The sequence below is a fragment of the Cataglyphis hispanica genome, chromosome 1, assembly GCF_021464435.1.
Source record: "Cataglyphis hispanica isolate Lineage 1 chromosome 1, ULB_Chis1_1.0, whole genome shotgun sequence".
NCBI classification, from domain to species: Eukaryota; Metazoa; Arthropoda; class Insecta; order Hymenoptera; family Formicidae; genus Cataglyphis; species Cataglyphis hispanica.
Genome location: NC_065954.1, coordinates 1,154,250 through 1,165,575, shown reverse-complemented (window position 1 = coordinate 1,165,575; position 11,326 = coordinate 1,154,250). Strand labels below are relative to the sequence as shown.

The window sequence follows — 11,326 nt, the reverse complement described above, 5'->3', positions numbered from 1 at the left end:
AAAGCATTCTTCATCTAACTTTCTTAATGTTCTTAATGTTTAAAATATGAAATCTTCTTACAACACATATATGTGTTATTAATTACACATGTTCCAAATGAAGATACTAAAGCAAATTTTACATGCAAGTAAATATAAAATGAGCTTTTAAATGAATTATTTACACTTTTAAAGTTTTTCCAAATTTCATATTTGCATAGAATGATTTGTTATGATCTTAAAATTATGAACGCCACGATAATTTAAAAAGAGAATTTCTGCCTTTGTTTTATTCAATCGATTTATCACAAAAGTGATATTGTATAAAAGCAGAATATTAAAAATAACTTTGCAATGACAAATTTCTTACCTGTCTTTATTTATAGAGAAGCACTCTTCTAAACAACGCGTCGAATCTTCATATATTTACTACGTTTACACGTCATCCTTAATCGGCTTTAATAACATCCGTAGTTCCAAGACTGGCCAATCACAGTCATTCCCATTCTTCAGAGAAATAGCTATGATTGGTTATTAGTTATACAACCACGGATGTTATTAAACCCGATTAGGGGTGCCGTGTAACAATACTCATTGAGAATCATCTCGCGAGTTAATTACATTTACAAAGATGACAAGAACGTCCAGTTTGCTTACAACTTACATTACTTTGGAAACTTAATTTTAAAATTTTATTTGATCACATTGCTCGCTTCTTCCTCAGCAATTCGTAAGCGAGATATTGGGACGAGGTACATTGTGAAAATCTTTGTACATTGTGAAAATGAAATTGTGATCCTGTTACTGTTACAAATCTTTCGATTATCAAAAAGATTTTAATCTGTCTGTCGTAACATAAGCTAATTTTCAATAATGTAGGCAGTAGATAAACTAGATCTTTTCTTTATTCATTATCGATAAAGTTACTTGACTTTGTAGTTTTATTATAGAGGAAAGATGATCTCAGTTGTCCGCAAGTTTGGCGAATCTAGTTAGACTCACATAATCGCAGATCGTAGGTCGTAAGCAACCGCAACGCAAGCCGCGAGCAATCGATCCATCTGTTTACGCGTTTACAGAATACAGAGGTCGTCTGCTAGCCCGACGTTCTTTGACGTGCTACTTGACGTTTACGAATTATGCTGTGAGAAAGGCACATTTTTATGTGACTGTTGTGGGTAAACGGATCTGCGATGCCAGGGACCGAAGTTAGTATGATTCTGCAAAGCAACATATTATCAAGTCAATCATGAATTCTCCTGACAGTTTTCAACATTAAATTCGATTGCGAATCTGCAATCGAGGCAAGATTTTTATAGCGTCTAATATTTATTTTATTATTAATTAATTAATTTAATATTATTACTTTTACTATTAAATAATAATATATATAATTAATACTTTCATAAACTATTACATGTGTATCGTTACTAAAATATAAATTTTTTTACACCAATAAAATTAAATTTACATTAATATATACAGTGGATTTTCAATATTTTACAGCGTTTTGTTATTGGAATCTCCTACAGCACTCTATACAGCGCTTAATTGTTGTATCAAAAGTTGACACATTTCTAGAATTAGCAAACAATAGTATCTTTTAGGAGGGATCTATTCTTATGAAATATGATGTTTACTTAGGACAGCACGACAGAATTAGGGGAAATAGAAAATGTCAGAGTGGTGGTGCGAGTTCGACCGTTAAACAGCAAGGAGCTTGATGTCCATTCAAAAAATATAATAGATGTGGATGCTCTGAATAGCGAGATCACTATAGAAAATCCAAATGCAGCTCAAGGAGAACCGCCAAAAGTCTTTTCTTTCGATGCAGTATTTGACACAGATTCGACACAGGTGGACATATACAATGAGACTGCTAGACCTATAGTGGACAAAGTGTTGCAGGGCTACAATGGAACGATTTTTGCATATGGCCAGACTGGCACTGGCAAGACTTATACTATGTATGGCGCTAAGACCTCACCTCAGGCTAGAGGAATTATTCCAAATACATTTGCACACATTTTTGGACACATAGCTAAAGCTGATGAGAATCAAAAGTAAGATATCACGAATTTGCTATCAGAAACAAAAGTTGATACACACTTACATAAAAATGAGACTCTTACTATTCTCTGAAATAATACCATTTGCACAATTCTATGAAACATATTTTGAGACAATTTGAATAATGAAAATGTGTATATAGTGTTTGAGTTATTTCTTTTTTACTGAATTTGATGTATTGATTGGATTTTCAATGATTAGTAATTAATATTAATAGATTCCTCGTACGCGCGACATATTTAGAGATTTACAATGAAGAAGTTCGGGATCTACTTGGAAAGGATCAAAATACTCGATTGGAAGTAAAAGAAAGACCGGATATCGGGGTATTTGTAAAAGATTTGAGCGGATATGTGGTGAATAATGCCGACGATTTAGATCGTATAATGTCACTCGGCAATAAAAATCGTGAGTAACAATAATGTAATATGTACTATATTAATTGCATGTATATGTTAAAAGTATTTCCCTAAACTTGCAAACGCAGGTGTTGTCGGAGCTACTGCCATGAATGTATCTAGCTCCAGATCCCATGCGATATTTACAATTACAGTCGAATCTAGTCAGATTGGTGAAGACGGAGAGCAGCATGTAAAAATGGGGAAGCTTCATTTGGTGGATTTAGCCGTATGTATATATATATATATATATATATATATATATATATATATATATATATACATATATATAACATAAAACATTAAAATATTTTTTAAATATAAATTTTATTTTAAACTTTTTCTCATGACTATATTTTTCATATTTGTTGATTTTTAGGGATCAGAAAGACAAAGCAAGACAAAGGCGACAGGCCAGCGACTTCGCGAAGCCACTAAAATTAATTTGTCACTATCCACATTGGGTAACGTAATATCTGCATTAGTTGATGGACAAAGTTCTCATGTGCCTTACAGAAATTCCAAGCTAACCAGGTTGCTTCAGGATTCATTGGGTGGAAATTCGAAAACATTGATGGCAAGTATAATACAATATTAATTATATTTTATACATTATTTATTTTAAATAATTAAAAATTTATCATTTTAATGATTAATATTATGATTAGTTTACTCTCTTTTCAAACTACTAACATTACTAATAATTACAGTGCGCAAACATCAGTCCGGCAGATATAAACTACGATGAGACTATAAGCACTTTACGTTATGCGAATCGCGCGAAGAATATTAGAAACCGCGCGAGAATCAACGAGGACCCAAAGGACGCTTTGCTTCGTCAATTTCAAGTTGAGATTGAACAATTGCGCAAGCAATTGGAAGAAAACGGTGCGGAACTTTCGGAATCCGAGGAAGAATCCGAGAATTCGGAGGAATCGAAAGAAACGAAGCGAGATAAGAAGGCTCGTCGGAGTCAAATATTGTCAATGGAAGAGTTGGAAAATAGAGACACAGATTCAACGGAGAAAATTGATAAGGCCGAAAGAGATGATAAAAGTCCGGTAGACAAAGATGTCATTGAACTGAAAAAGACTCAGTAAGCTTTTTTTAAAATGTATATATTTAATACATTTAAATAAATTATTTAAATAATATACTTAAATAAGAGAAACAATATTATAGACAAGAAAAAATTTACAATATAAAATAACAAATATGATTTAAACATAAAAATTTTGAAGAATAAATGCCTTAATTTCAGGAGCGAAAAGGAAGCGTTGCGGCAGAAGATGCAAAATTTACAGAACAAGATTCTAGTGGGCGGCGAAAATCTGTTGGAAAAAGCAGAAGCTCAGGAACAATTGTTAGCGGCCGCGGCGGTTGAACTCGAGCAACGAAAGAGCAGAGAAGAACAACTGAAGAAAGCCATTAAGGCAAAAGAGGCGGAACGCATCGACATTGAGGAAAAGTATTCGTCTCTGCAAGAGGAAGCGGCTGGAAAAACAAAAAAATTGGCGCGCGTATATACGATGTTAATGTCCGTCAAGGCGGAACTATCCGATTTACAGCAGGAACACCAAAGGGAGATGGAAGGTCTATTAGAAGGTGTACGAGGAATCGGTAGAGAACTGCAACTACAGAATCTTATTGTGAATCATTACATTCCCGTTCAATATCAGGTATGTGGATATTTTAGTGCGAATTCTTCCAAATGCTATAAAAACTTAATTAAGATAAGAATTTAAAAGATTAATATAACTAAAATGTCCAAATGACAAAAACGATTAAGGAATCCGAAAAATATCCGTTAAAACTGTATTAATTGGTTATTTTTCTTAATTAAAAACAAAAATCAGTTTTTTAAATGTATTTTTGTGTTACATATTACAGACGATGATCAAAAGATACGTTCATTGGAATGAAGATATCGGAGAATGGCAATTAAAATGTGTGGCATACACAGGAAACAACATGCGCAAAGCGCAAACCGTATCGTCAGCAGGAAATAATAAAGACGTAAAAAACGATTTATTTTATATTATTTTAATTCTAGAAAAAAGAGAGCAAATTTTTCTCGATATCATGAAGAACTGTGATCAAAATTTTTGCTCAAAATCTCGTTCGTAAAAGCTTAAAATATTATAAAGCATTACATAAAAATCTTTCCGTTCACAGGCAATACCGCCAGACATGTCAAACATATATCTCTCTTACAACACTGGAATAGACAATACGTTCGTGCAACCGAAGAAAGTGCGGAGCCGATCTGGTGTCCCCCGACCAACTACGGCGCATCGGCGTACAGCACATTGAAGAAATCGCGGAATTATAGAGGTTTATTATTGTTATATTTTTTTTTCTTTTTGTAGATCAATTTTTTTTTTTTTTAGATTTACGTATCACGCTCGTTTGGATAATCACGCAATATATTTCGATATTCATATGTGTGATTAGAGGTAATACTTATCTTAATGTTTCCATCATGATATCATTTTTAGAATTTTGAGGTTTTTACAGATATAATATATATGAGAAAGATGCTCGATTATCCATCACGAATATAATTAATTGAGAATATTTTAACAGATCAGTAAAAAGATCAGCATAATCTTAAAACGCATTCTTTTCAAACTTAGTGTGAAACATGCATACGAGGCACAAATATTTTATCTAAAAGTGTTCATTTTTTTATTTTTATTTTAGAATATAATATAGTATCCCAAAATACAAGCACACGCATGAATTGTGTGTTTAAATTATTACAAGTACATTTTTATTTATTAACGATATATGCGAGAAAGAGATCATGATTGCGAAAAACGATATAAGTCCGTTAGAAAAATGGAAACATACTGTACCTGCGGAATAAAAAGGACTCGAGAGTTTAAGAAAATTGACGATATAAAATCACAATATTTACACGATATTTATGGATTCCGTTTAAAATCCGACGTTCTTAAGAAAAAAATTTATTCTACATTTAGAAATTCGTATATCTCTTTGATAGCTTGATTGTTTTCGCTCGCTTATTTTACACTTTACATAATTTCTTTGAATAAATATCGCATCAAAAAGTATACAAAGCGATAAAAAGATAAAAACTAAGAATAATAACAGTGCGCATATTTATAATTAATGTCGAATATTAAAGTGTCAAATAATTTCGATAGTATTACGAGTTTTTATTTGATAAAGTAGTCATTTTTACATAATCTAGTAGTAAGATTAGATTTGAAGAGATTTATTAAATTTGAAACAAGATATTTTAGACAACGCAAATATCTAAAATATCTGTATTGTGAACGTCAGAAAGAGATCAGACATTTTTTTTCAAATGTTTTCGCGTTGTTTGAGAACATCTTATATTATCTCGTAACTCTTTTAGAATGCCCGATGAATAATGTGCATTTATTATTTACTGTGATACTAAAATACTTTCGCGTATATTTTCGATTAAGTTTTTGTCAACGCTTCGTTGTAAGTAATCAGTCCGCGCAGCAGCGTTGACTATTGTTTGTCGCGGTGTACGTGTCCTGTTTTTGTATTTATAATTTCAGAAATAAAGAAAAAGAATTTCAAACAGGCCGGCAAAAGTTACTTGCGAAATAAAACCCTTCAATATTCTGCGATCCATTTCTTGATGGAGTACCGATGGAATTTGCGCGTCACGTTAACATTGTACGAATCGTTGCTGTTGCTCTCTCGTAAGTCGAGATGATGCGCGGCATCCGGTATTAGGATAGCGATGGCTGACGAGGATAAGTTGCGCAATACCCCTCCACTCGCCCATGGATCTAGTAATCCATTGCTAAAAAAAAAGAAAAAAAAAATATAAGAAATCAAAAGAGTAAAGACAAGTAAATATGTATTTAACTAAATAAAATTAGATTAGAAAGATGAAACAACTATAACAATACAGAAAAAATGCAGAAAATCAAGATTGGAAATAACATCGTATATATATATAGAAGATACGATTCAAAAAAATTTAAATATGTTTCTTATTCTTTTTTAAATACTATTTTTTTTTTATATACCTGAAATTGATGTTAGTCACAGTGTTAAGATTTTTACAGCCATATTGCTGACAAATTAGATAAGGCTGCGACGATACTGAATATTTGTTAAAGCAGGTATTATTGTACTCCTTGAAATTCCATTCTGCCGGCTCGAACATGTCGTTGACGCCATCGGTACATATCGGCATCACCATTTCTGTGCACGCTTGATAATCCCATCCTTGGTCATCCAAACCCGGCTCCGCATTCTTTGTGGAAATGCAACTCGCTTTACCGGTATAGTTTGTGTAAACACTAATAGCGCGATAAAGCATCGATAACAATGGTTTTCCCGTCAACGAAGAATTCGTCAAGTGTTGACAGAAAACCTAAATGATAGAAAAACTTTAAGTCAGCAGATTTTTTTTTCTCTGGAGACGATTTTACATTTATCAGACTAATTCATACTGAAAGAAAAATTAAGATTTGACGCGCTTACGTTAATTGGATTGCCCGGCAACGGCGTTAAGAAGTTAGTCTCATACGGATAATTGACCATAGCCAGATTTATATAGACTTTTTGCAAGAAATCTTTCAATATCTGAACATGTTCCGTAGTCTTCAGTAACTCGCACAATTTCCAATTATTTGACAACCACTTTTTACCCTCGTCTAAAGCATGAAAATGACAGAAATTAAAAAAAAAAAAAAATTATAAGCGAATTATTGCGTTACCATTCGAAGTCACCTCGGTTATCGTGCTCCACGCTTTCCGAATAAGCTGCGGACACGTTGGATTCGAAATATGAAAATCCGACGTTGCTATTCGAGCGAAAGCCTCACATGTCACGATGTCGGTGAATTGTAAAATTGGCGCGGAGGCTGCAATAGCGCTGGAAAATAGTGGTAATATTATTTACAATCTCGGCATGTGAGTCATTTTTTTAATGGATTTGTACTATAATATATACCTCTCATTTTTGTACATGTAAAATTATGCTATATATTTATATATAAATATTAATATCCAAAATATATATAGATTTTTGGATATTAATAATAGTTTTCTATATATACCCAATCTGTTTTTAGTATAGATTTCATAAGTATAATAGTACAATATTTAATTTTAAGAGATTGAACAAAAGAATTTCGAACTTTTCAATATTTGAAATTGATTCATATGTGATGAAATTGATTTTTAGGCGTATTATCGCGTGACTTCTTTACATCTAATTCTGTTAATTATTGCCTCATTTTGTTAATTATTGTCTAATTCTGTTAATTATTGTCTTATCAGTTCAGCATTAAATATATTATAACATGATTACATTTACATGATATCTTTCTTCTATACATTCATATATTATTCTAGCATATATAAACAAGATATCACTATCGTTTGATGATAAAAAACGTACCCCTGAACGATGTGAGGGTACTTCATACGCATCCAAGCGCTAAGCATACCACCATACGAACCACCGAAAACTATGACCGGACTGCGATTGTATCCTTGTTTCGATCTCAGATATCCAATAAGCTCCACATAATCGGCTAGGGCTTGCTGAGATGTCAGATATCCAAGATAACGCGGATCCGCAAAGGACCGGTTTCCATAGGGTAGTGATTCGCCATAGTAACGATGTTCGGCAAAAATTACCAATGCACCGAATTGTGGGGCGATTTCCCATAGAAAGCCCTATATGCCAAATTTTTTCCAAAAAATCAAACTAATGCAATATATAGAATCAATGGATCGTATTTTATAAAATAATCGATCTATATTTTATGCAATCTATTTTATATCTCGTTCTCTTTAATATCAATTTCAACTTTATAATAAGAATTGAAATTTATTTTTCTTTATGCATTAGAGAAGAAGAATCAATCTTAGAAATATTGTTTCTCATGAAACTCATCGCAATGCAACGATAAAAACATGCCACCTACATATGTAAAGGGTGTCCGAAAATTCACGTAACATCCTTCAAGGAAAAGTAGAGGCTGTTATTCTGAACAGAAAAGTCATGTACCATTTTTATCTATAACGCTTAATAAAAGAGTTATTATTAAGTGAAGTCTGGCCTATCATCGACGATCTTTAGCTGGACGCACGGTGAGACATGGCGCCTGGTAGCATGCGTGACCGTTGCAGATGTACGACGGCTCACCGATGTGCGCCCGGCTGAAGATCGGCGATGATAGGCCAGACTTCACTCAATAATAATTCTTTTATTAAGCGTTATAGAAAAAAAATGATTCCAGAATTTTTCTGTTCAGAATATCAGCCTCTACTTTTCCTTAAAGGGTGTTATGCGAATTTTCGGACACCCGGTATGTGTGTTTGTGTGTGTGCGCGTGCGCGGGTGTGTGTGTGTGTGTGTGTGTATATATATATATATATATATATATATATATATATACACACATATATATATAATCAACACTTCCTATAATTAAGATGCTACGCTGTAATTATAATTGAGTGATTGAATAATGCAATATCACGTATTAATTAGTAAATGTAAAAATAATTGATGATTACTCTTACCGTATTCTGTGCAAAAACTTCGATTCTACCTTCATTACCAGTATAGAAGAATATAGGAGCATTCTCTGTTTTCGACCAAGTATCATTTATGAGATATCTCAACTTAAAAGTATCCTGTACAGCAAAACTAAAGTGATCCACCTTAAAATGCATTGTAAAATTAATAGCAATATAATTAATAATAAGTAATAAAAGTCTATTAATATTTGTTAAATGAATATTTTATAGTTAATAATTTTTTAAAATAATTTATAAGATAAAAAAAGATATATGTAAAGTACATATGTATATGTATTGTGTGTGTGTATGTGTAATAATGGAATATACATGACATAACTCACGCGCACGTCGAACGTTTTGATCTCATATTTGTATCTGGTGCTGTGCGGCGGCGTGTCGTAATTGACTGTTGGTTGCCGATTCTCGGCGAATTTATTTCGAAACGTCAACTGCATCGTCGGCTGGTACAGCGCGACCATGAATAACAGCAACATCCTCATTTGTAAGTCCATGATACGGCCTCGACGAAATTCGCGCACTCACTGAGAACGCTCGTGCTGAAGCATTATAATATGTCCAGTACTCCGACAAACTCCACTCTGTTATCGCCGCGTCTCCGTGTCTTATATAGGGTGTCGTGAAACAAACGGATAAACTTTGAACCCCATATCCCACATTGCTTATATTGTAGGCTGTATCTGCTCATGTTGCATCATTTTACATAAAATTTTAAGAGGTCTCTTCTCCCAAATCTTAACAATATAATTAAAGCTATTTGACATTAATATAATTATTTTTGATATTTATTTTAAATTTAATTATTATTTAAGATATTTATTTTTAATGTTTTGCATAAAAATAGTTATACAGGATGTCTCATAATAGCCGTATCACCTTTCGTGTACAGATAGAGCAAGTGAAACCGAGAAGAAAAGTCTTGTACCATTTTATTCTATAACGCTTAATAAAGGAGTTATTATTGAGTGAAGTCTAGCCAATCAGCGCCGATCTTTAGCCGGACGCACGTCAGTGAGCCGCGCGCCTGGTAATAGTGCACGACTGTAACAACTGAGCGCTATCGCACACTTTTATTAAGCGTTATAGAAAAAAATGGTACAGGAAAAATGGTACTTTTCTTCTCAGTTTTATCTGCTCTACGTGCACACGACGGGTGGTGCGACTGACTCCGGACAATCCTGTAAATGTATAAAAAGAGAGAAAGATACATAGTTTTATAAGCTTAAACAAATGAATGTGAATTTGTTATTGATTGTTATATGATATACAATTTGTTTAAGTCAGTTATCTCTCTCTCTCTCTCTCTCTCTCGATATAATTTTTAACACTTTTATCATAATATTTTCCAATGCAGCAAATGTTTATTAATCGATTATAGTTGCGTTAGTTTATCTTTTATATTTATTTCAAAACTATGTATGTTCACACACACGCGCACACACACACGCACACACACACACACACACACACACACATAGACATCAAAGACTATAGTTACATTATCCTGGTGAATAAGATAAATTAATAGTAAATAAGGCGATATTTTTCGACAGCGACATAAATTCTTTATTACAAAAAATAAATTAATTCACTCTACATATACAAAAATACAATAACTAATTAATATTAATAATACTTCGCTATATCCAGTGAACACCGGTAAATTAATATTATCTATTTAAACGTACGATATACGTGAATGTGTATCGAACAATCTTACCAAGATCTTCACATATAGAGAGATACAAGGTTTTATTTAATTTATATTATACTCTTATAAGCCGATACAATATATGTATAATTGGCCTTTTTCTGAGATTGCACACAATTGCATAATAAAATAAGCGAATTACAGAAATTGAGACAGTCCGTCAATTGAATTATGGCGTCTTATTCGTTTGATTAGACGTTTCGTCAACTTTTCAATGTAAAGAAAAAAGACGAACGCCTTCGATACTTTGCGTTCGAGAGCGCTATCGTTATAATTATTTAAATATACACATTAAGTCATTCAAGACTAAGGATAATGTAGATCTTTGTTATTCAGTCCTGCTGCTTAACGCATTAGAAAATCTTTAATACAATTCGGATTTTTCGTTTAATTACAAGAATTTTTATATGTAAAATAAATTCCTATATTATAAAAATCATACTTTGTACAATCTTAATTATTTATGATTATCCTTTCTAGCGCGACATGCGTATAAAAAACGAATTTCTAATTTCTAATTCAAAGATAAACTTTGACAGAGAAGTGAGAGAGAGAATTATATTGGTACAATATTTTAGTTCCCTACAAGGAATGAAAA

The 11,326-nt window shown here is 32.7% G+C and overlaps 2 protein-coding genes across 2 annotated transcripts; one reads left to right on the top strand and one right to left on the bottom strand.

The window, feature by feature from the left end:
- The first annotated feature begins 975 nt into the window (after positions 1-975).
- LOC126854952 (kinesin-like protein KIF3A) lies at positions 976-6,029 on the top strand. Its single transcript, XM_050602161.1, has 9 exons — positions 976-1,187; positions 1,624-2,042; positions 2,267-2,457; positions 2,537-2,676; positions 2,827-3,024; positions 3,158-3,543; positions 3,709-4,126; positions 4,338-4,463; positions 4,623-6,029. Exons 1-9 carry the CDS (start codon positions 1,173-1,175, stop codon positions 4,758-4,760), a joined length of 2,031 nt encoding a protein of 676 aa, XP_050458118.1. The 5' UTR covers positions 976-1,172; the 3' UTR covers positions 4,761-6,029.
- Positions 5,125-9,622, bottom strand: LOC126854996 (lysosomal Pro-X carboxypeptidase). The gene is made up of 7 exons (XM_050602256.1): positions 9,341-9,622; positions 9,000-9,140; positions 7,867-8,147; positions 7,181-7,338; positions 6,945-7,117; positions 6,485-6,834; positions 5,125-6,255 (listed from the first exon to the last, which is right to left on the bottom strand). Exons 1-7 carry the CDS (start codon positions 9,509-9,511, stop codon positions 6,063-6,065), a joined length of 1,467 nt encoding a protein of 488 aa, XP_050458213.1. The 5' UTR covers positions 9,512-9,622; the 3' UTR covers positions 5,125-6,062.
- Positions 9,623-11,326: the final 1,704 nt, after the last annotated feature.

Excerpts from the sequence above, each read along its gene's own strand:
- LOC126854996 (XM_050602256.1), bottom strand. The coding sequence starts at position 9,511 with ATGGACTTACAAATGAGGATGTTGCTGTTATTCATGGTCGCGCTGTAC. Across the intron at positions 7,339-7,866 it reads TACCCTCACATCGTTCAGGG|CGCTATTGCAGCCTCCGCGC; the intron begins GTACGTTTTTTA and ends ACTATTTTCCAG. Across the intron at positions 6,835-6,944 it reads TGCCGGGCAATCCAATTAAC|GTTTTCTGTCAACACTTGAC; the intron begins GTAAGCGCGTCA and ends TCTATCATTTAG.
- LOC126854952 (XM_050602161.1), top strand. Across the intron at positions 2,677-2,826 it reads TTCATTTGGTGGATTTAGCC|GGATCAGAAAGACAAAGCAA; the intron begins GTATGTATATAT and ends GTTGATTTTTAG. Across the intron at positions 4,464-4,622 it reads CAGCAGGAAATAATAAAGAC|GCAATACCGCCAGACATGTC; the intron begins GTAAAAAACGAT and ends TTCCGTTCACAG.